This window comes from Salminus brasiliensis, chromosome 21, assembly GCF_030463535.1.
Source record: "Salminus brasiliensis chromosome 21, fSalBra1.hap2, whole genome shotgun sequence".
Lineage (NCBI taxonomy): Eukaryota > Metazoa > Chordata > Actinopteri > Characiformes > Bryconidae > Salminus > Salminus brasiliensis.
The window spans coordinates 28,819,541-28,844,836 of NC_132898.1; the positions used below are offsets into that span (position 1 = coordinate 28,819,541).

The window sequence follows — 25,296 nt, forward strand, 5'->3', positions numbered from 1 at the left end:
GCCTTGCTACCTAAGCTGTCTCATAAGTCTGTACCTTAGAAGGCGGCTTTGTGAGGAAGGCACCTACAACCTACGAAAAATTCTGACAACAGATACGTGCTAGAACTGCCTAGAACTTTCCAGGCAGTAGTTGGCAACCGCTTCGCCATGTATACCGCACTCCTTCTGCCGTACATCCACATGTTCATACACACTCTTGACCTTTAGCTTCCAAATGATCACCAAAATCTTAGCCAAAAGAAGCGCCCTAGCTTGCGCTCCTCTCTCGCTCGGCTCGGACTCTCGCACTCGTGCTTACATGATGCTAATGTATTCCTCATTGCTGTGCAACACTGCTCCCTCTCAAGCCTTCAGCCGCGCACAGCAATGCCCCATAATACAGTGAAAAACCTATTTCCATACGCACTTAATCTAAACACGGAGGGGTTACGTAAGGCGGAACAGCGCTTGAAGATCGCTCCAACAAAGCCAAGGACTTATTATCATTCCGAAAAGAAAGGGAGCGCATTATTCAAACAAATCAGCGATGGAAATCATGCAAATATATGCGAGGCCTGCATTTGCACATTGAGCAATAAGATTAATAGACAAAACTAAGGGGGGAAAAAAAGGTCTTTAGCTTCAGAAACGGGAAAAATTTAATTGCAGGAGGTGAAGGTACAACCCATGATGATTCCAAGATGCTTGTCTTTTCTTCCAGTGTCTTCCAAGTTGTCAAAGGCACAAGAAAACAGGCAACTTTTAACCAATCAGACGGCCTATCCTGTATTTTTCTAGTCCGGCTGTTCTTTTTTTTATTTTTTATTTTTATACCCCCCCCCCCCCCCCCCTACGAGAACCTCTCTCCAGCAGGGTCATGCTGTAAACATCTGTTTATGTGGCCCTACCCGAAGGTCAACCCGAACTCAACCAAGAGCAAACTGTTGCTGAGCAACGATGAGCAAACCACAATGCCGCTCCATCGAGCACACCATGTTCTTAAACAAACGGAGGAAACCAGAGGGGGCCAGACAGACAGACAGAGAGTGTTGTGTGTTTGTTTGCGTGTTTATGGGAGAGAGAGAGAGAGAGTGAGAGAGAGAGAGGGAGGGAGAGAGAGAGACACACAGAGGGAGACGAGCATCCTACCTTTTTCTTTCTGCCTCCTCAGCTTGTCGCTAATCCTCCAGGCAACGGAGGGGTCATTAAAAGGATACGGCCAGGGACCACAGGCTTCCGATTGACCAGAGCAAAGGTCAGTTCTGTTCGCAGAAACACGGCTGTGGCTTTTATGACGTGCTGTCCGAAGCGGAGTGTAGCCATCGCTCTGAGAGAGAGAGAGAGAGAGAGAGAGAGAGAGGGAGGATAGAGAGTCAGGTTTAGCATGTGTAGCTACAGTGATTAAAGCATCAATGTTCTGCAGTGTTGTTCAGATGCGGGGCAATCAAGTCAAGTCAAATTTATTTGTAAAGCTTTTTACAACTGCTGTCGTCACAAAGCAGCTTTACATAATTAGTAATTAGTAAAAGACAGAGAAGTAAGCAGAGACCCCCAGTGAGCAGCCAACGGTGACAGTGGCAAGGAAAAACTCCCTCAGAGCTGGAGGAAGAAACCTTGGGAGGAACCAAGACTCACAATGGGGACCCGGCCTGTCCTCCTCTGGTCAGAACTATTTAAACATTATTGATAAAAAATGACCAAACCAGATACAACAGATTAACAGTTAACAGTGGTGATATTAATAGTGGCAGATAGTTACGAGTCCATTAAGGTTTTAACACGGCCATTAAACAGGTAGCAGTGGTAGGAGGGTGTGCCGCTGGTCTGGTATGGGTGGTGGTGGGTGAGAAGCCTGATGGTTGGACCGGTAGGTGGCAGCTGGTCTGACGCAGGTAGAGGGGACCTCAGTGGGCAGTCCTCCAGCAGGTCGGGCTGGGTGAGCATTTACTCAGAGAAGGTAAAATGAGAGAGTTAGTTCTGAGAGGATTTTATGGAGAGCAGAGAACGTTGGGCAGTATCAGAGTGTGTCTGACGACTCTGACAGGTCTGACTGTAACAGCCTCAATAAAAGGAGAGAGCCAGAAGGTAACACAGACACGGGAGCGCCCTGAAACGCTAGCATCCATCTGCTCCAGCGTCCACAAACCTGAGTGATCGCATGTAAGCAGTGAGACGACAGCTCCAGCATCTCAGTGTACTACAATTCCCTGTGTCCGCGAACCTCTGGACCTGAAACCTTTACCTTTATCAAGCTCTGATTGGCTGCCCTGTATTGAACCTTACTGAAAGAGCTACAGCCTGTCTGCAGTAACAGCACTCTATCAGTTCTAATGAGCAGTAGGAATTTGCAGTAGGAATTTGTAGGGGGGATGCAGGAAAGGGTTGTTTTATGATGGCTTTTCCATGAAGGCCATATTTACAGTAGAACAGTGCACCACCACTGAAGAGTCTGCTGAATCTTCCTGAAGCTCTTACTTGGCCTAATCGTCTTTCCAGCAATCCTACAAACTTTTTTTTTCCTCTTAGACCTTAATTATCTTGGTAGGGCTATGACTTGATGACAAATGACAAAATCTCTTCCTTCTGAGGCCTTGTCCCAACAGTCAGCAGTTGCTTAGAAAGTTCTCCTGGTCTTCCAGACCTTAACTTGACCGCCACCATTCCTGCTAACTACAATTCCTTAACTGCATTCCAAACTAAGAAAATAGCTAGCGGAAAACACGTCACCATCAATCATTTTAATGTTCAGGTGTTTAATGGGGGATCCCCATCGATGCCATGAGAACCGATACTTCGGTACCAGACATCGTGGTTATAATACCCCAATGCTGATACTACGAACCTGATACCAGGAACCAGGTCAGCGCTCTTCATGTTCTGACCAACCCGTTTAGCTTGTTGATGTCCAGGCTGGACACCACTGTTGACAGGTCGAGTGAGTTTTATAGCACAATTATTTCATAAAAAAAAAAAAATAATAATAATAAATAAAATAAATAAAATACCTGAAGGCTACATGCCAGTGGTTTTGTAGTTTGAATAGTTTGGCTTGTTATTTATTACAACTGGGCAGCTGGCATTATTTCTGACCATATTTCAGGCAGCTGGGCACTGCAGTAGACATGCTGTGCCAACATAACATTCATTTGATTTGGATTTTAATGTTTTTAAAGTTTCTTTTTGATTACTTTTTTACATTTATTTACTTTATTAAGATCCACCCCACTCTTGTTGGTGGGGATAATTTATTTATTTAAATGTATGAAAAAAATAAATATATATATATATATATATATATATATATATATATATATATATATATTTTTTTTTTTTTTTTTTTTTTTTTTTTTTTTTTTTTTTTTTTTGTGGCATCAAAATTGGCACTGACTACCAAATATCATGCAATCCCCAGTGCTAGGCAGCCGCATTAGAGCGTGCCCATGGCTGCTAATTGTTGGGACAAGGCCCCCACAAAGCATTTTTGTATTTTTGAGTTTTGGAATTTGCATTGCACCTGACCATTCCTAACGGTCATTATGAACATCATCAAATCATAGTCCTGATAGGTCTGGACTGTGGTAACAGGTATTGAAGAGATCAAGCCTTGCTTGTTGTCTAATGCAGTAGTTCTTAGTGTCATCAGTGGCTCTGTGATTGACTGCTGTGTTTGGCTGGGGCTTAGGCTCAGTATGCTTTGTGATTTTTACTGTATGTATTTAAAAAAAGAAGCAAAAAAGCACAGGTTCCCATAAAATACACCTTTTAAACTTGAGCTTAGTCCAGTTTTCTGTCGAGGATTATCAGAAAAGACGGAAAAACTCCTGACGAATGGCTTCGCTAGGCCCAAGAGCCGTAAACACTTCACTTGAAACGATGATTAGACTTGAAGCAAAGTCAACACGTCCGGGATCGCATTAATGAGGAAGGACTGCGGCTCGGCTCGGCCAAGACAACAGTTCCAGAGCATACTGTAGACGCGCCGAGACAAACAAACAGACGCTGGGCTATTTTTAAAAGCGTTTCAATGGGCCCTGTCAGTGACAAAAAAAAAAAAAAAAAAAAAAAAAAAAGTATCAGAGATGGCAGCGTCTCAGACAAAGAATAATCCATAATGTGGCAAAGGGATCTGCAGTCTCTGGGAGGCCTCATATTCTCCACCCGCCCTAACAAATATATCGACTGGCGGGCCACTCTCTCTTTTTCACTCTGTTTTGGGGAAGCTCACCGGGAGAGCTCAGATCAGATCAATAGGCTACAAAAAAATACTAAAAAATGTGGCACATCTGCCCTCACATCCCAAAAACCTGCACAGGGCTGGGGGAAGAGTAAAAAAAACTGCTGGAATCTGCCACTATGGGCGTCTGCAGCTGAATCGGGCATTAAGCTCTTTAACACATGCAATAACTGTAGCTGTTTGTGCTTTTTTATCTACATATATTGAAAATAAAAGCCAAAAAATGGGTGAATCTCTATTTTGAGCCTTTTAAAATCATATGAATAGGAGTTTAGCTAGGAGTTTAGCTCAGATTTGGTGCCCCTCATCACTAAAGCAGTAGTGGGCAATGGACATTTTGTGGCAAAAATGCAGGAAAGTGTTTCTTCTGATGACGTCTCCATAAAGGTGGTATGCAGATGTGCAGGTGTCCACTTCAGAGTCTGCTAAAATCCCAAACAGGGTTTCTGATTTCTCTCAGAGGGTTTTCTTGGCCTCAGACCTCGACTTGACCTCCACCACCTTCTTTTCCATACAGTACACTACACTACACAGCAGTGCTGCTGGAGGGTTTAAACACTGTGTCTATCCACTCACTGTCCACTCTATTAGACTCTGCTTGTGTTGGTCATCCTCTAGCTCTTTGTCAGTGGACTCACAGGATGCTCCCCACAGGACGCTGCTGTTGGCTGGATATTTCTGGTTGGTGGACGGCTTTCAGTCACTGCTTTGCACATAGCTGTGTCTGAACCACTACTCATACCACCAGCAGGCTAACTAAGTATGCATTGAAACAGATGGACTACAGCCTGGAATTGTAGAACTACAGAGTGCTCCTATATAGTGAGTGGAGCTGACAGAATAGACAATCAGTGTAGAAACAAGGAGGTGGTCTTAATGTTATGGCATATTTGAGTGTGAGTCTGAGTCACGTCTTTTGGGTATACACTTGAGTTACTGTGGCTAGGTGTTTAGGCTATTAGCTGTAGACAGCTGTAGATGCAGGCAGCAACTTTACACTATTGCTGCCTTTACTGTTGGATGCGCTGCTGTAGGTTCTGAGGTCATGTATGGACAGATTTACCTACCAAGCAAAACTGTTTTTGCAATAGATGCCCAATCATTTCTGACTGATGTGCACATACGGCTAGCAGATATGTCATATCAGATTTCCCATTGAGTTTCATTATTTTGATTAAATGAAATATCGGAAAACCGCACATAGGCAATAGGGAAGCCTGATGCTTGGACTTTTACCCGGGAAAACAATCCGAGTCCTGGCAAAAAACACATCGGAAATGCACAGACACAGAAAATATGATCATTGTTATGCATCTGCTGGATGTTTTTCCTAAGTTTAATCATTTCGATTAAATGATTGATGATAAACAAAAAAAAACAAAAAACAGAGGGTAAGCAGTTCTCCCAAGACCGGGAAAAACCCAAAGCAGATTTGCCCAACGAAGGGGACCAAAATACAGTGGAATGAATTGGCATATGCCCACGACTGTTTGCTCTCAATGTAATTATATATAATGAGTGGAAGAGGCTGGGCTTTTTGGCTATGTATGAATTATTGTAATAGGGTTAAATTAGGCTTGTGGAAGAGTCTTGGAGGGTCTTTGGGTGCGTAGAGGAGCAAAGCTGCGGCCTGGAGATAATGAGGCATTATGAGAGCATTTTAGTCTGTGGCACTTGCTCTCTCGCACACTTTCTTTCTCTCTCTCTCTCTCTCTCTCTCTCTCACACACTCACACAGCCACAGGTGCACAGAGACACGGCAACATGCAGACAGGCCCGCCTACACTGGCACATGCGTAGAATCTGCCTGGTTTGGAGGCCTGCGTACACACATACACAGACACATACACACAGAATTTGGGCACGCTTAGGAACCCTGGCTGTGTATTGGACACTGTCCCGGAAGACTTTCCAAAAGCAAGGAGGGAAGAGGGGAAAAAAATGGAAAACAGAGGAGGAAGCGTGTGTGCACCAGCTGTCCCGGCCATTAACATTCTAAACGGAATCCAAGCATTCGGCAATTAAGAGTTAGAATGCTGCAATTAGTTTGGTGCGCACGGCAATGATCCAATTAATGATCATTTACATGTCCTTAATGCTCGGTGTTATCAGTCCAGTCCATCGTCAGGTCGGATAATGGCTTTTCCTGTGGGAGTGAGCGCAGGTAGGCCTTCGCCTGGAGTGTGGGTGATGCGCAACGCTTGGTGTCCTCTGTGTAATCACTTATCAGCTTTGTAATCTAATGTGTTTTTCCACGGCTCCCCTCCAGAATGGGCCACGGAAGCAGTCGGCTCGCGCAGGTTTCGCGGCAGGGGTCACGCCGGGGGTCACGCGCCTAATCGTTATCTGCAACCTTGAGCGCGCCGCCCGCTGCTCGGCCGTGTAATCGCCCAAATCCAGGAGGCCGCTACGAGTTTGATACAGCGCTCCGATCCTCCTCAGATGCAATAATCTGCGGACTAATTCGGAAAAACGCTCACAGGCAACACTGCAACACGGGAAGCCAGAGATACCTGGACTCTTACCTGGGAACACGTTCCGAGTGCAAAGCGTGTCCTGGCAGAAAACACATCAGAAATGCACAGACACAGGAAATGTGGTCATTGTTATGCAAAGGCATCTCTGCTGGACGTTTTTCCGTGTCCCCAAAGGATCACATCACGAGGCCTCAAATATGAGATACATTGCTTATTACAATCCCAGTCACGCTCCTCGCATCATCACATTTTGCCTGCTCTGACGCATCCCAGCTCACTTGATGCTTCTGATGTGACACATTAAGTTACATTTAATTGTGGTATGCTGGGCTCTGCATGATCTGCTAACGCATTGCCACTACGATACTACAGGGGTCAAAAGGTCAAATCCCTGGGCCTAAGCAATGCCGCTTTGCCATCAGCAGCCAGAGTCGGAGAGAGCACAATTGTCCAATTGATGGTGCTCTCATTCCTCATCACTTGGGAGCATTGCTAGTTTTAAGGAGTGCTTTGAATGAGGGGGTTAAGTTAAGGCTCAGTGTGTTGCTACTATGGCCAGGGGGTCATAAGTTCGAATCCCGAGCCATGCCGTTTTGTTATCGGCAGCTGGAGTCCAAGAGAGCACAATTGGCCTTGGGCAGTGGAGGATTAAGTGACTAGTCAATCATAGGATTTGACCCCACAACCTTCAAGTTGCTGGCTCAAATCTCTTAGCACTTAGAGAATTATTTAAATATTATTATTAGTATTAGTATTTAGATGTTTTCTGCCCAACCTAGACTAGATCAGACTTACGTTTCACCAGCCTAAGTCTATTTCAGCCATGGACAGATAGAAAATAAGCATGCAAAAAATGGTTCTTTTAAGAAATGCCATAGTAGGACCACTTTTGGTTCCTTTAAAAGTGCTCAATTGAATGAGTGTATAAATACAGGCCTGAAGAACCACTAAATTTCTCTTTTTAAAGAACATCCAAGCAATTAAAACCATTCTATGTGAAGCAGTGTTCTTCACAAGACCAGCTCATTTACAATGCCATGCTCAGCCTCCTCTAGCAAGTCATACAGTAGAAGCCATTGCCTCTGTTTTGTGATGACCTCCTGAGTCAAAAAGTCCACCCCACAATGCTGTTTTACGGACAAGCCCATAAATAAGTATTGACAAAAACTGTAACAGCCCAGCCAACAGAAGCTCAGAGGAGCGCATTAAAAATCACACTCGCTTTTCCTTCGCGGGCCGCATGCTCTCAGAGCCGGAGTGGGTCGTGCACCTACGCCGCCGAGCAGCAGATGTAAACATATGGTTCAGAGAAAATAAACACAAATCAATAAGGCTGTTCGTATACAGTGAAAAGCCCGGGTCTTATAAAGGATTACAGTATTAAAGCAGGCAAGGACACGGACATGGTCTTCGGTTGCTGGAGCTCGCTATTGTTATTAATACAAACTAAGTCTTTTGCGGGATTTAGTGTCCAGTGTTTTGTGCCTAGCAGCCATATTTATATGTCCTCAGAGGTTCTTTGCTTCAGGCTGAAGCTCATAATTCTCCTGTTCACTTGGCTGCAGTGATAGCCGAAGAACTCCAGAACATCATTCCAGGAGTTCCAGACACACTTTATGGGAAATAATAATAACAATAATGTATTATAATTAGTAACGCTGTGGCTCAAAAACCCAACAATGACACCCAGGCATCGAACCCACAGCTCTGAGATCAATAACACAGTGTTCCAATAGTAGCAGCTTAACAGACCTGGGTATCGAACCCACAATCCTGTGATCAATAATGCTATGTTGAAATAATGGCAGCTTAGCAGGCTCAGGTACTGAACTCACAACACTGTGATCAACAAATTAACCAGGTGTTCCAATAGTAGCAGCTTAGCAGACCAAATATCAAACCCACAACCCTGAGACTGGTAACTGTGTGCTCAAACAGCGGCAGCTTAGTAGATCCGGGAATCAAACCCACAACCTTGTGATCAAGAACCTACTGTTCTGACAGTGGCAGCTTAGCAGACCTGGGTATGAAATCCACAATCCTGTGTTCAATAACCCAGTCCTCAAACAGTGGCAGCTCAGCAGACCTGGGTATCGAGCCGACAACCTTAAGATCAATCAACAGGTGTTCAATAACCCAGTCCTCAAACAGTCTGCAGTTTAGCAGACCAGATATCAATCCCATGTGATCAAGAACCTACTGTTCGGACAGTGGCGGCTTAGCAGACCCAGGTATCAAACCCACAACCTCAAGATCAATAACCTGGTGTTCAAACTGGGGCAGCTTAGCAGACCAGATATCAAACCCACAACCCTGAGATCAGTGACCCTGTGCTCAAACAGTGGCAGCTCAGCAGACCCTGGCATCGAACCCACAACCTTAAAATCAATAACCCGGTGTTCAAACAGTGGCAGCTTTATTGACCCGGGAATCAAACCCACAACTTCGTGATCAAAAACCTACTGTTCTGACAGTGGCGGCATAGCAGACCCAAGTAACCTTGTGTTCAATTACCACCACTGCCCCAAAAATGCTACAAGCATGTTTGAGCATCAAGCATGTTGATGATTCATCAACCTATGGGTAACAGGCCCAGCATGCTTGTGCTGCACCACTATTGGCTCTGACTAGGGTAAGCACATCCCGAACTGGGTATTCCAGCCAGAATCTCGAAACGCACTGGTTACATGACAAAAAGAGCTGGGGCGAAAAATGCCATTGCCATTTTTTTTTAATTACAGGTGCGGCAGAAGCCAATCGTGTGATTGTCCTCAATCAAACCCACTGCAGGTGCAAACACAGCCAGCATAGCTCCAAAATCACACTTCTGCTCCAGTGTTACTCTCAGTTAATCACCTGAAACCATTGCAGGACTATCATAAGACCGTTATAATGACACGCAGAGTTTCACTCTGCTCCAGTGGCTTGTATGGCCTGTTTTTGGAGCTGCCATTAGTCTTGCTGCAGGTGTGAACAGGTGCGAACACAGCCAGTTCAGTTCAAGCTCCAGCTTCAGTGTCATTTGCATCGAATCCCTCAAGGTTGAGGAGAAAAGGAACCCTCCAGGATTCCTCCAAAAGACCAAACCTTTTTTTGATGAGCATTTCTGACTCATGTTTTAGCCCAACCTCAGATCTTCAGGTCTGCCCCTACCTTCAGGTCGGTGTGGCTGGTGTGACACAAGAGATAACACCACTACCTGCCACTGAGCTACCACACCATGTGGGAGACTGGGGTTCGATTCCCGGGCTAGGTGACTGTGCTGCGCTATACCAATAAGAGTCCTTGGGCAAGACTCCTAACACTACACTGACCCACCTCTGTAATAAGAGTAACCTTGGATAAGAGCATCTGCTAAATGCCATAAATGTAAATGTAGGTCAGCCTTAGGTCTTGTGCTATGCCAACTGATGCCCACACAGTTAGAACTAGTTAGAACTGTCCTTGTAAGGTTGACAAATATGAAGACATGGCAGTCCTACAAAGTCTCTCATCTCCTAGAAGACGTGCAGTAGTACCATTTATGTTGGGCCCTCTCTGATCCCCATCATAAAATATATTATGTTCATTATTTTATAATTAATTAATTAATTATATTATATTTAATTTTTTATATAAATAATGATAAAATAAATCAACAAATAATTATAAAGTACCCGTTGTAAAACGGTGACCCTGTGCCACAGGATGGTGTGTATGGATTTTTTTTTTTCCTCCAATTAGACTTGCTGATCTAGGATCAGCTGTTGCTTCCGTATCATAATGAATGAGATTAGGTGGACAAGGACGGGGATGATCCGAGATCAGCGCTCATAATCAGCTTGATGCGCACAGCGCACATCTCTCCTCCCCGCGCAGGAGAGCATTAGATGCTGCGGCGGAGCTGCTTTTCATCCGCCTCTCATCTTCGCAAAGCTATAGGATACAAACATCAGTGGAACGAGTCGGAAATTAAATCCAACCGCCGCCGCCACACTGCGAGCTTGTCTTTGGAGAGGCAATCAGACTGGAAGGCTGGGCTGCGTGTGCGCGCCAGGCCTCGCAGGCTGCAATTTTCAAAAGCATACAGCCAGAATGATTTCTTAAAAAAAAAAAGAAGATTCTTCGAGGGTTATTTAATAAAGGCAATGGTTCGGTTCTATGTAGAACCACGACAATATTTAGATGCTGAAATGGTTCCTGGCCAGGCAAAATGCTGCATAGAATTGGTGGAAATAGACATGATATAGACATATGCTACATGTCTGAATGTTTGTGGACACCCCTTCTAATGAATGCAACAATAATCAAACCCACCCTTGAGATCATAACCAGGTGTTCCAAACAGTGGCAGCTTAGCAGATCCAAGAATTAAACCCACAACCTTGTGATCAAGAACCTACTGTTCTGACAGTGGCAGCTTAGCAGACCCGGGTGTCGAACCCACAACCTCAAGATCAATAACCAGGTGTTCAAACTGGGGCAGCTTAGCAGACCAGATATCAAACCCACAACCCTGAGACCAGTAACCCTGTGCTCAAACAGTGGCAACTCAGCAGACCCTGGCATCGAACCCACAACCTTAAGATTAATAACCCGGTGTTCAAACAGTGGCAGCTCAGCAGACCCTGGCATCGAACCCACAACCTTAAGATTAATAACCCGGTGTTCAAACAGTGGCAGTCCAGCAGACCCTGGCATCGAACCCAAAACCTTAAGATTAATAGCCCGGTGTTCAAACAGTGGCAGCTCAGCAGACCCTGGCATCGAACCCACAACCTTAATATTAATAGCCCGGTGCTCAAACAGTGGCAGCTCAGCAGACCCTGGCATCGAACCCACAACCTTAAAACCAATAACCCTTTGTTAAGTTGCACCTGCTGCTGACACAGATGTGCTAATTGACAAACACACACACAGCTTGTCTAGCCCCTGTAGAGAAGTACTGCCAAAAGAATAGAACTCTCTGGAGCAGGTAAACATGAACCTATTGGTATCATGCTGCCTAATGCCAGGCGTGGGCTTTAGAGGGTTATAAAGCCCCCCAGCATTGAGCTGTGGAGCAGTGGAAGAACTGTGTTCTCTTGAATATCCCCAATACTTCTGGGATGAGTTGAGGATGAGGTGGAGGTCGTGTTCATCCAACATCCTGAGCTCACTGACGCTACTTTTCAGACCGTCACTGATATGCAATCAAATCCTCACAGCAATGCTCCAATCCTCCAAAATCTAGTAAAAAAGTCTTCTTCCCTCAACAGTAGAGACAGTTACTCCAACAAATGCAAGATAAGCTCTTTTTCTAATACTCTTGATATCAGAATTAACAATGAATAAGCAGGCGTCCCAATACTTTTGTCCATATAGTGTCGTTCTATACAAAGTCTTTTAACAATAGTTCTATATATAGTTCTACTCCTATAAGTTTGTCTGTTTGATGTACGCAGGCCTTATGAAACATTATTAAATGGTTTAATTTTGTAAAACTGAATTAGAATTTTTTTTTAAAGACTAATGTAAACACTGTTAAACTTCACTCTAGGTTCATACAGGTCATTTATTCAAATTAACTCGGCACAGTAACAATAACAGCCTTTTTAATTCTGAGGATAAAGACATGTACACTTGTAAGTGCGTGGGTACTATTAAGGACTTATTAAGGACTGCAGTGGGACTATTAATACATTACTGACCTAACTGCTCTGTGTGAGGATCACACTATTACTGCCTTATTAAAATGTAATGTTACGGAATAAAAATAGATGATATAAATGGCTGTATTTCATTTGTAATGTGAGAAAAACTAGTAGTGTACAGTGTAATAAGGCCTTATTACTGTTATATTCATCTAGAATATTAGTGTAATAAGGCCTTATTACTGTTATATTTATCTAAAATGTTATAGTTTAATAAAGCCTTATTACTGATAAATTAATCTATATTGTTACAGTGTAATAAGGCCTTATTACTGTTATATTAATCTATAATGTTAGTGTAATAAGGTCTTATTACTGTTATATTAAGCTATAATGTTAGTGTAATAAGGTATTACTGTTATATCAATCTATAATGTTATAGTGTAATAAGGTCTTATTACTGTTATATTAATCTATATGTTAGTGTAATAAGGCCTTATTACTGTTATATTAATCTATATGTAGTGTAATAAGGCCTTATTACGGTTATATTAATCTATATGTTAGTTTAATAAAGCCTTATTACTGTTATATTAATCTATATGTTAGTGTAATAAAGCCTTATTACTGTTATAGTAATCTATAATGTTATAGTGCAATAAGGCCTTATTACTGTTATATTAATCTATATGTTAGTGTAATAAGGCCTTATTACTGTTATATTAATCTATATGTTAGTGTAATAAGGCCTTATTACTGTTATATTAATATATAATGTTAGTGTAATAAAGCCTTATTACTGTTATAGTAAGCTATAATGTTAGTGTAATAAGGCCTTATTACTGTTATATTAATCTATATGTTAGTGTAATAAGGCCGTATTACTGTTATATTAAGCTATAGTTTTACAGTGTAATAAAGCCTTATTACTGTTATATTAAGCTATAATGTTAGTGTAATAAGGTATTACTGCTATATCAATCTATAATGTTACAGTGTAATAAGGTCTTATTACTGTTATATTAATCTATATGTTAGTGTAATAAGGCCTTATTACTGTTATATTAATCTATATGTTAGTGTAATAAAGCCTTATTACTGTTATAGTAATCTATAATGTTATAGTGCAATAAGGCCTTATTACTGTTATATTAATCTATATGTTAGTGTAATAAGGCCTTATTACTGTTATATCAATCTATATGTTAGTGTAATAAAGCCTTATTACTGTTATATTAATCTATATGTTAGTGTAATAAGGCCTTATTACTGTTATATTAATCTATAATGTTACAGTGTAATAAGGCCTTATTACTGTTATATTAAGCTATAATGTTAGTGTAATAAGGTATTACTGCTATATCAATCTATAATGTTATAGTGTAATAAGGTCTTATTACTGTTATATTAATCTATAATGTTAGTGTAATAAAGCCGTATTACTGTTATAGTAATCTATAATGTTATAGTGTAATAAGGTCTTATTACTGTTACATTAATCTATAATGTTATAGTGTAATAAGGCCTTATTACTGTTATATTAATCTATATGTTAGTGTAATAAGGCCTTATTACTGTTATATTAAGCTATAGTGTTACAGTGTAATAAAGCCTTATTACTGTTATATTAATATATAATGTTATAGTGTAATAAGGTCTTATTACTGATATATTAATTTATATGTTAGTGTAATAAGGCCTTATTACTGTTATAGTAATCTATAATGTTAGTGTAATAAGACCTTATTACTGTTATAGTAATCTATAATGTTAGTGTAATAAGGCCTTATTACAGTTATATTAATCTATAATGTTAGTGTAATAAAGCCTTATTACTGTTATATTAAGCTATAATGTTAGTGTAATAAGACCTTATTACTGTTATAGTAATCTATAATGTTAGTGTAATAACGCCTTATTACAGTTATATTAATCTATAATGTTACAGTAGCGATTACAAATAACACCATTGTGGACTTTATTCCACAGCAACTACAGGCCTTAGCACACTGTACCTCTGAGGCTGACTAGTCCCACTATTAAGGTCTAATGGCATCATACAAATGTGACCACAGGAGCTGTTATTTCCACAAAAGCTGGCACCATTTTTCCAATTTGCTCTATTAAGGGTCTATAACATGGCTATAAGCATCAGCACGAGACGCAGACGTGGGAGGGCAGACCGGAGCCGACGGCATTGACCTACAGGAGAATAATAACGTATCATTATTTACCACGCAGAGGCCAAATCCCAAGGTCAGTAAACACACTTGATTCCATTTTCCATCAAAACATAACCTCTTACACTCGCGTTTCATTCACCTGCGAGTGGAGCAGGCCCGGCCCGGCCCAGCCCGGCACGCCACAGCACGTCTAGAGAATACTAAAGTTCTGCCTGTCAGTTTAGCTTATTGATAACCGCAGTTTATTCAGGTAGCAGCAGCCACATCAGCGCCGAGGACAAGAGGGACCTGCGTGTTTCGAAATGCTATCAGAAACAAACGGAGCGAGCGAGCGGCTTCTCATTAAATTTGTTTGTAAGAGAAGCGCGAGAGTAAATAAGATCCCAGAAGTACTGCTACATCAATAAGGCAGCACCGAAAGATTTCATCATCGTTTTGAAGCTGCCAGACGCTCTCTAACGGCTTGACTGACATTAATAGAGTCGGACGGGAGTGTGTGTGTGTGTGTGTGTGTGTTTGCGTGACCGTGAGTGTGCGACTTATTCTGATAATGAGCGATTAAATACTTATAGACTGAGGAGGCTGCGAAAGCAGGCTGAGACACTTCGCCAAGGAGCCATTTGAAGTCATCAGCCACTAAATGAATGGGAAAATATTTATAGCATTCATATTTATTTATAAACCAGACAACGATTAGGAGCAGGCTGAGATGAAGGGAGAGCCTGTGGCTCACGATAATGGAGCTAAACTTGAAGTTCAGTAGAGTGCATGTGCTCATTTAGGCCACGCATACACACCTTTGCCCAGAAATGGAGGCGTTTCTTCAATCTGCATGCTAATACGAGACACAGGGGAACGTCCCAAGCCGGCTCTGGGGCGCGAGCAGAACCCCGGCGTCTGGGGCTTTTAATTGAAACACTTTTACAGCGTCTATCGCCACTGTTTATCATGTAGAACGGCCGCGCGCAGCTTTCATAGAGAAATCTTATTTAGATTCAATTTTCTGATCAGCAGCGGCTAAACAGTAAAAGTGTCAGGACGCTCCGCAGCTATCGCCAGCTCATCTCGTCCCGCAGCCAGAGGAACCACCACACAGAGAGAATATCAGAGGAAACCGGACGGTGATATCGGACCCGCTTAAAAGCATGAGCCTTATAAAAGCTTCAGGAAAACAGGCCGGAAAAAAGGAAACCCGTTAAATAAAAAAAAGGAACCGAAAAAAGTCAAACAAAGCCGGCGAGGCCACGTGACCGGATGAGTTTCGGCACGCCGTCCATCAAAAGCAGCAGCGGGTAACCTCAGAAGCTCCGTGCGAGTCATTCTTATTTTAAACCGCATCTGCCAGTGGGAGGTGGGAGTAAATAAATGAACAATAATGGCGCCTCTGCCTCTGCTGTAATTTCTGCTGCCTGAATTAGTCAAACCCTTACCAGGCCAGGGAAATGAGCAACACCGCTGCAGAACCACGCAAGCCAGACAACCCCGAAGCACAAGACTAGTCTACTGGGTCTGGGAGTTTTGGGTAGTTTAGTGCAGCCTAGCCAGCCAACGGGCCACTTTTGGGCAACTTGTGGGCATCTTTTGTGCAGCCTAGTCAACAGGGTAGTTATTGTGTAATTGCAACAACCCAGCTGATAGGCCACTTTTGGGCCACTTTTGGCCAGCCTAGTCCCAAGGTTAGTTACTGTGTCATTGTAACAACCCAGCTGATGGGCCACTTTTGGGCCACTTTTGGCCAGCCTAGTCCCAAGGTTAGTTACTTTGTCATTATAACAACCCAGCCAATGGGCCACTTTTGGGCAACTTGTTGGGCCACTTCTGGGCCACTTTTGGCCAGCCTAGTCCCAAGGTTAGTTACTTTGTCATTATAACAACCCAGCCAATGGGCCACTTTTGGGCAACTTGTTGGGCCACTTCTGGGCCACTTTTGGCCAGCCTAGTCCCAAAGTTAGTTACTTTGTCATTATAACAACCCAGCCAATGGGCCACTTTTGGGCAACTAGTTGGGCCACTTTTGGGCCACTTTTGGCCAGCCTAGTCCCAAGGTTAGTTACTATGTCATTGTAACAACCTAGCTGATGAGCCACTTTTGCCATTTTTGGGCAACTTGTTGGGCCACTTTTAGGCAGTTTTATTGCAGCCAACTTGCCAGGTTAGTTACTGCGTCATTATAACAACCCAGCCAACGGGCCACTTTTGGGCAACTTGTGGGCATCTTTTGTGCAGCCTAGTCAACAGGGTAGTTACTGTGTAATTGCAACAACCCAGCTGATAGGCCACTTTTGGGCCACTTTTGGCCAGCCTAGTCCCAAGGTTAGTTACTGTGTCATTGTAACAACCCAGCTGATGGGCCACTTTTGGGCCACTTTTGGCCAGCCTAGTCCCAAGGTTAGTTACTGTGTCATTGTAACAACCCAGCTGATGGGCAGTGTCTAAGTGTCCTAAGCGGATGGGACACATTTCAGTGTTAATTACCAGCATCTGAGAAGGTCAGCCGGTTAAACAGTTACCTAAAAAGGCTCTTTTTTATCAGACACAACAGTCTGATAAAAATCAATGAAGAAACGTTCATTAAAATATCAATGCTTTTCTATTTCCTTTCCTTAAAAGAAGCCAATCGAGATGTGTTTTATTGCAAGTGAAAACAATGTTAAAGTGGCACACAAAAGTCTTGGCTGCTGTTCTGATTTCGTCAGGGGTGTGACAACACAATCACCGGCACATTTCACACTTTATTTGACGGCTATGTTCTGCAGCACACCTGCAGAAGCAGAGCTGTGTTATTGTAACCATCCAGCCGATGGGCCACTTTTGGGCAACATTTGGGCAAGTTTTGTGCAGCCTAGTCGCCGGGTTAGTTACTGTGTCATTGCAACAACCCAGACAATGGGCCACTTTAGGGCAACTTGTGGGCAACATTTGGATGTTTTTGTGCAGCCTAGTCACTGGATTAGTTCCTGTGTCACTACAACATCCCAGACAATGGGCCACTTTTGGGCAACTTGTGGGCAGCCAACAAGCCGGATTAGTTCCTGTGTCATTGCAACAACCTAGCCGATGGGCCACTTTCGGGCAAGTTGTGTGCAGCCAACTCATTGGGTTAGTTACTGTGTAACTGCAGCCCAGCTGACGGGCCACTTTTAGGCAACTTGTGGGCAACATTTGGATGTTTTTGTGCAGCCTAGTCACCGGGTTAGTTCCTGTGTCATTGCAACAACCCAGACGATGGGTCACATGTGGGTATTAAATATTTGCACCCGAAGAGGCCAGCCAGTTAAATATTTAGATTTTTGTTTTTTTTTTGTTTTTTTTTCAGACACAACAGAAATCAATAAGGAAGCATCCATAAAATATATTTAAAAAATACATGTTTTTCTACTTCCTGTTAAAAAAAACAAAAAAACAATCGAGATGGGAATCAACATGCAGGTTTTGGCTGCCAAAGCCGTTCCATTCTGAGTTCGTCAGGGGTGTGACAACACAACCACCGGCACATTTCACACTTTTTTTGTCAGCTACGTTGTGCATCACACATGCAGAAGCAGAGAATAACAGAGAATACAGCAGCATGAAAAGGTTTTGGGCAGCCGTGGTCAAAAATATCTGTTACAGTCAGGAGCGGTAGCTCGTTAGCAAGACCCTTTACCCTTCCTGCTCCTCCCGGGGTGCCACAGCGCTGGCTGCCCTCTGCTCTGGACACGTATGCTCACTGTCACTGTGTGTATGTGTGTGTGTGTTCACTGCATGGATGGGTTAAGGGCGGTGGCCAAATTCCATCTGTGTCCAACACTAATGGTGAATACGGGTTAGTAGGTTAGTAGATCCCCAAATAACGAATAATAGCGATAATGGTTACCAAGGACAAGGCCTCCAATGGTAGCGTCTGCCCTTCTCCCTTCTCTGATTGGCTAGTGGGAGCTTTTGGCCTTTCAGATGCACCCCTGGCTTCCACGTGCCATATCCACGTTTCCCCATGTGGATAACCACCATCCATTCTCCATCCTCCAGTCAGCCTTGCGTTAGCTTTTAGCCTTTTTTGCCTGGCTTAGCCATATTTTGCCTCGGTAGTCCCAGCTTTTTGTCTCGGAAGGCTTTCTCTAGTGGTTTATGTCCGTTTTCAGGACTTTTGCTTTTGAAGGAAGAACAAAAGGGGATTTGAGGCCAAGATAAGTGCCTGATTCTGTAGCTCAACCTGATGCTCCATGCACACAAACAACCACACAAACCAAATGGTTGACAATTACTGACAGTTCCATCAGCTCCACTTTACCACACCATACTCTACTCTACTATTAGCCACATTTCACCCTGTTCCACAATGCCCAGAACCCCACAGGACTGACCACCACAGAGCAGGTGTAAAGTGGACAGTGAGTATAGAAACAAGGAGATGGTTTTAATAAAGGAGATGGTCGGTGGAAAGCAGCTTACTGGCTAATGAGCTTGCAATTGTATAGCATGGTTAGCCGGCCTGTGCTGTGGTAATGGTAGTGGCGCAACGTCTTGCCTCCAACCTCTCCAGCACTAAAGACATCTCGAGCAAATAAGGCGTGGGAAAACAGCGCATGTTGGGTTTGATCTTTTATACATATGTTCTGTACATGGAGTAAAAGGAGAAAACACACACACACACATACATACACACACACATACAACTGCATTGGAGATGTGCCAAAAAATTAATTATTTAAGGCAATGTCTTCTGATCAGCGTGGAGAACAAGTGATTAAAATATTCTGGATTTGATCTGATGCTTCTTCTGTGGGGAAAATAAATAAATAAATAAATAAATAAAATAAGGCAAATGTTCCGCACTGACCTAAATTCAATGCCGGGAATTTGCTTTCTTTCTTTCTTACTTTTTTACTACATATCCATCCATCCCTGTTGCTGAGAGTAAGCAAAGGTATACATATGCCAGACACACCCGCTTAACCCCAATGTAACCACTCCTAGATTTGAAGAGGCTTGATTTTAACATTAGCGAAGAGCTCCAGTATGATTGCGCGCATAAATTATGAAGCTGACGGCGGCTCCGCCAGCGAGGTATCGTCAGGGAAATGAGATTAGGTGGAGGAGCGGCTGAGGACACAGGCCAGGGAGAAACGAGGCTCAGAGAGCATTAAGCCGCCGGCCAAGTGGTCTTTTCTTGGCCTCGGAGGCTGCCTAAAGAGTCCCCGACGGCCCATTGATTACTTTGTCACTTTGACCTTTCGAGTGATTGAGGGTTTGTAAGATATTACATACATTTCTGCGTGAGCCAGAGAGCCAGAGCGGCGCTGGAGAGAGGTATCCGGTGAAAAATACAGCTCTGACGCCGGCGCAGACTGTTATCCGTCATAGCTAACGGAGCCATGACAACAGCCGTGCGCCGGCTCCTCCATCACGCCAATGAATTAGCGTGCGGCTGGCGCGTGTGCGCACTCGTGCGTGCGCATGTGTTCTGTTTGCGACACTTGAGACGTAGCATATGTCCCCCAACACATGGCCTAATTGATTCGCTGCTGAAACGTGATCCTTCATCAGGGAGGCGGGGATTGATTATCATTTTCCCGCTGCAATCTCATAGGTCATAAGCAGTGAACTTGAGAACAGGGAAAGTTTGGAACAGGGAAAAGGGCTGCGCGATCGGCTGCTCGGCTCAGCTTCTGCGATGAGTGCTGAATGCTGTCTGCTAGCCTAGCTATGGTTACGAATGAATTCGGACAGCCCATGAGAAACTTCGTCCTTTTTAGTATGAAGTACGAAGAGACGGTAATCTAATCTAAGTAATCTAATTCATCCAAAAAACAGAAGAAAAGTCTCATTTCATTTGTAAATATTTGTAAAATGTAAATAATAGAAAGCAATTTTCATCTCAGAGTGGCTCAGCAGTCTAATGCACTACCACTACGGCCTTGGGATCGCAAGTTCAAATCCCTTTGCCATCAGCAGCTGGAATCCAAGGGAGAACAACTGTCCCTGCTTTCTCCGTGTACTTAGATGGCGCTGTCTCCCCTCATTACTCTTAAGCAATGTTGTCCGCCACAGGTGTGTGTAAGCTGGTGTGGGGGAGCTGGGGGTGCTTTCCTCCGAGCTTGTCGTTTGCCCGCCAGCTCAAAAAGAGGCAGTGTTAATTCCTAACCTAGTTCCTCATGTCGGAAGCATTGCTTGTAGGGAGGGGGGCTACCTACGGGTGGGTTTAATAAGCAGGACCAAACTGGGAGAAAAAAATCAATAAATAAATTTAAAAATATATATATAAAATAATAAAAAATGGAGGACACAATTTATTACTACTGAAAGTGATCAGTTCTCGAGTGGCACAACAGTCTAACTGCCTGCTTATGAGGATATAAGAGATCTTAAGTTCGGCTTCTCTCAAGACCACAGCCCTCCTTGGTCAGAAGTCTGAGGCCCCGCCCATCCAGGGTTTTATTTTTCAATTTTTCAGAATCTCAAATACCTCCGTACTCCCTATATAGTGAACTACAGATACAGCGAAGTGAAAAAACTACAGGCAGCACTACACATGCAGATTTCAAATAAATGTAGATACTGTTCTATTACAGATTTGTAATATTGTATTTAGACTCGTAATCCGTAATTTCCTGACTAGTGCACTACACAGGGAGCAGTGTGTCATTTGGGATTAAACCTCTGTGTTTTCTTCTTTCCGTCTTCGTGATGTATTGATGTCTCTCTTTTTGAGGTACTATCACCCCATACAGGGCTATCGAGCAAGCATTTTCGTCTCAGTGTGGAGGGAGGGAAATCTCCGCATGAATGGGGCCTGAGAATAGTTAGGCCTTCCCGGTGTGATGGGGGGAGTTCTGACCTACCGATGGGAATAAACAGCAAAAATTTGAGGGGGAGGAGTCACAGACTGAAAATCACACACATTATTTAATCATTTTCAGCTGCAGCTCATTTATTGTCGACCTAACTGAGACGCAGAGGTACAAAATGGGAGTTTTATGAAATTTGTTTCGTTTAGGCCTAAACTAAGTTGAGTTAACTCAAAAACTGCAACATTGCAATCAGTTATATAATAATTTTAGGTTGGTCTGACCTTCCCTTTAACAGTGCTTTCCTAATGTGTAGAGACCCACCATTTAGGCCACATGTGTGGAAGCAGTATTAATTCTGTGAAAATCTTGCTCATTTCTATTTAGTGGCAGCATAAATACTGTACAACTAACCAGTTCCTCATTTCTTTGGATCCTGATGATTCCCCTGCAGCCAGATTCAGATCCGGATTTGACATTCAGATGGTCTTGGTGGCTTGATTAACTCAGGCAAGTGGGTAAAGTTCAGAGTTTACAAAAAATAAAGCTCAATTTAGGGGCCGATGTCAACAAACAGGGTTTTCCTATATAGTATATTAACCCCTTAGACAGCCTATGGGCCGCCAGCGAGCCTATTCTATTACAGCTGAGAGAATCATTGGTGCTTCTCTGCCCTCCATTCAGGACTTGTACTGCTCAAGAATCAGTCCTTACGGACTCCTCGCACCCTGGTCACAACCTCTTTCGGCTGCTCCCGTCTGGCAGACGCTACAGAACTATGTCCACTAAGACTGTCAGACACAGGAACAGCTTTTACCCTCACGCCATCACCTTCCTCAACAGCAGATCACCATCATCAGCTACAGGCCATAGATGCTGCTGATGAACTCTTACCACTCTTATCCTACAGTTACTGCATTACTGCAGCATTACACATCTCGCACGTCTACACTATATTTAACCTGTATAGTGCTGCATTTTGCTATTCTGTGAATAACACTGTAAAGCCATTGTATAGAAATGTCCTCATATGGTCTGTGTATACTGTGTATACTATTGATCTCTGTATATTGTGTGTATTGTATATATTGTTAATACTGGAGACACACAACTCCTTGTATGTGTCAACATACTTGGCCAATAAATCGGATTCTGATTCTTAAAGAACTTGTAGTTACTGACTAATACACCTTTAGTGTGCAATAAGCCTTTCTGCATCAAGGTCTTAAAGTAAGAGTACATCCCTGCAAACCAATGGAATATTCTGGAATTAATGTCTCGGGTAAAACAGATGTTAGGACGTTTACAGCACAAAAAAATGGCCTAAAATCCAAGTCCAAGTCGTTTTAGCGCTGCAGAAGGTTCTCCAGCTTGCTAATACATCACAGCTCTGCTGTTCCACCAGCCTCGCTTTCATTTACTTTGCGTCAGTAGGGGCACAGCCACGTATTAAATCAGGGATAACCCCGCCCCCTTCTCCAGAAAAAAAAATGCCTCAAATGTTTCAGTCCTAAATTCCTCCACTTGCTGTCAGACGGCCTTTTGTTGCAGCTGAATGCGGAAGAGAATGATTGACAGCCCTCGACTCTGGAACTCGCCACATCCTTCACAAGCATGCCACGACGAGTGTCGTTTGTATTTCAGGCTGAAGGAGGCAGGGATTAGAATTGCAAAGTGTAGAAGCAGCACGCGAATGGGGGGGATTAGATCATCAAGCCCTCGGGACGTACAATATGTCAACTGGTGGTCGTAACTTGGCGATAGGTTGGAGCGTATAACGGTAATATGGTTAGGCCAAATAAGCTCATTCCCCCAAGTGCATTTAAGAGAGCCACAGCGTGGGGGGCGATGTGGGTGCTCACTGATTGGTGAGGTCAAACAGGTGGAGGGAAAACAAGGCCACCATAGTTGACAATATAGCGATGCTGAGTAAGACAGAGCCAGTCTACTCAATGAGCCTGGAAACAGTGGAAAACCCTCTGAAGACCATTCACTAGACTCTCAGATATGAGGCTTTATCCTCTAAACAGGTGTGATTTGAGCCTTTGTTAGCTGAAACATGGCCTATGCTGTGGTATTTAGCTTGCTAGCTAATTTATCCAAGCCTAGATAGCCAGCTACAAGTCCAATCTTTGTTTTTTGCCAGACATGAGCGTTTTCCGTCAACACTTGTTTCAGTAGCTCAGCACCTTTCGCTGGACTGTCTGATACTCGGTGGAGCTGTAGCCAAGCTAGTGTAGAAAAGGCTAGCTTAGCAAGTGACCAATATTTTAAAATTGAGGTCATTTTCAATTCCCAGTGCCTAAGACTACCCTATCACACAATGCAACCACCGCTGCGAGGATGAAGCCTAGCATGTGCTTCCTCTCAGCTAACAGCTACAACACGCTTGGAGGAGACCCCTAACTGTCTATTGAGTTACATCAGCTAACAGGCGCCCTCACTGAATCAGTAGCTATATCGAAATATCAAACACCAGTTCTCCCCGGGACTCCCAGCCAGAGAGGAACACCAGGGATTGAACCAGCAATCTGTGATAGGGCAAATGTTTAGATAGCTGCACCACTCAGGAGCCCCATAACAGGAGTCATGTTTTTTTTTATATCCTTTTCCAATTTACTAGACTGTACTTTTATCCACAAAGCGAGGGTCATGACACATGGTTTGACATGAGTTTGATAGAAAGGAACTCCAGTGGTCTGCACAGAGCCCTGACCTCAACCTCTCTGAGCACACCGGGGAGGAACTGCCAGTTGTGAGCCAGGCCTTCACGTCCAACATCAGTGCTTCACCTCGCCAATGCTATTTTGACTGAATGGGCACGAATTCCCAAAGACACTCTGCAAAATCTGGTGGAAAGCCCTAGCAGATGGGCAAAGGCTGTTTTACCGTGTTAGTCTAGGAAGGAGAACAAACGTTCTGCCAAGGGTTCTACCAAGGGTTCTACCAAGGGTTCTAACAGTAACCCTTTTTGGTGGATCGGGGAAAAAGCTGGAACCTGTGTTCTTTAACCAGCTCCTAGGATCTCAACTACTGTTTTGAAAACAGTAAATTTACATGGGTTAAAGGCCACGTTCACATTACCAGGCTGAAGTGATTGAAATCTGATTTTTTGCTGTAATGTGATACAGATCGGATTTTTCAGGGCTGTGTTGACATGTCGGATCCTATTTTTTTTAGAATCTGAAATCAGATTTGAATGACTGAATGAATATGTGACTCCCAGCCATGGATGGCTGTAGGAACACCAGGGATTGTCCCAGATCAGATTTCCTGATCCTAGATCGGATCCTTAGTTCTGTCATTTACATTTACATTTAAGGCATTTAGCAGATGCTCTTCTCCAGAGTGACTTACAATAGTGCTTTGCTATTTACCCAAGAAAAACCTCTAGCTAGTTTAAATAGACTAATAATTCAAAGATATCTCTATATCTATAGTCTATATAGTCTATATCTATATATCTATAGTCTATAAGTTTAGGCTCTACTAAACACAAGTCAGTAAGGAGACCACTCTGCTATTCGCCCAAGTCCTCTCAGAAGAGGAGGGTCTTCAGTCTGGGTTTGAAGACAGCGAGCGTTGGACTTTGCTGTTCGGACACCCAGGGGAAGCTCGTTCCACCACTTCGGTGCAGGACAGAAAAAAAGCCTGGACGCTCGTCTTCCACGGATTTTGAGGGATGGCGGGTCGAGCCGAGCTGTACTTGAAGCAGGAAGGGCTCTTGGTGGGGATCGGCTTTTGACCATTGCCATCAAGTACGGAGGGGCTGGTCCGTTCTTGGCTTTGATTAATGAGGCTTGTATTGTGAACGTAGCCAAAGAGACCTTCCATTGTTCAGCTCTGACCTATACAGTATCTGTTGCCATCTAGTAGGTAGAAAAAGGACTCTACTGACTGGTGATCGGACTCCTGAGCTTAACCAGAAATCTGAGATCAGGTGATATCTGAAAGGGTTAAAACCTCTTCACATTTAAAGCCATTGCTCTTAAAAGTAAAGCTACTACAAAAAATCAGTTGAGTGATGCCATAAAAGAACCACAT

At 43.4% G+C, this 25,296-nt stretch overlaps 1 protein-coding gene across 5 annotated transcripts in view; it reads right to left on the reverse strand.

Annotated features, from left to right (window-relative positions):
- Nucleotides 1–25,296, reverse strand: part of LOC140543092 (bis(5'-adenosyl)-triphosphatase) — a 362,414-nt gene that overhangs the window by 228,076 nt on the left and 109,042 nt on the right. For all 5 annotated transcript variants that reach the window (XR_011978165.1, XM_072666108.1, XM_072666107.1 and 2 more), the window contains one exon: nucleotides 1,197–1,306. Coding sequence is in view for 4 of the 5 variants with exons in the window: in XM_072666106.1 (XP_072522207.1) it covers nucleotides 1,197–1,306 (110 nt within the window). In the remaining variant the exon portion in view is untranslated. The remainder of the gene's footprint in view (nucleotides 1–1,196; nucleotides 1,307–25,296) is intronic.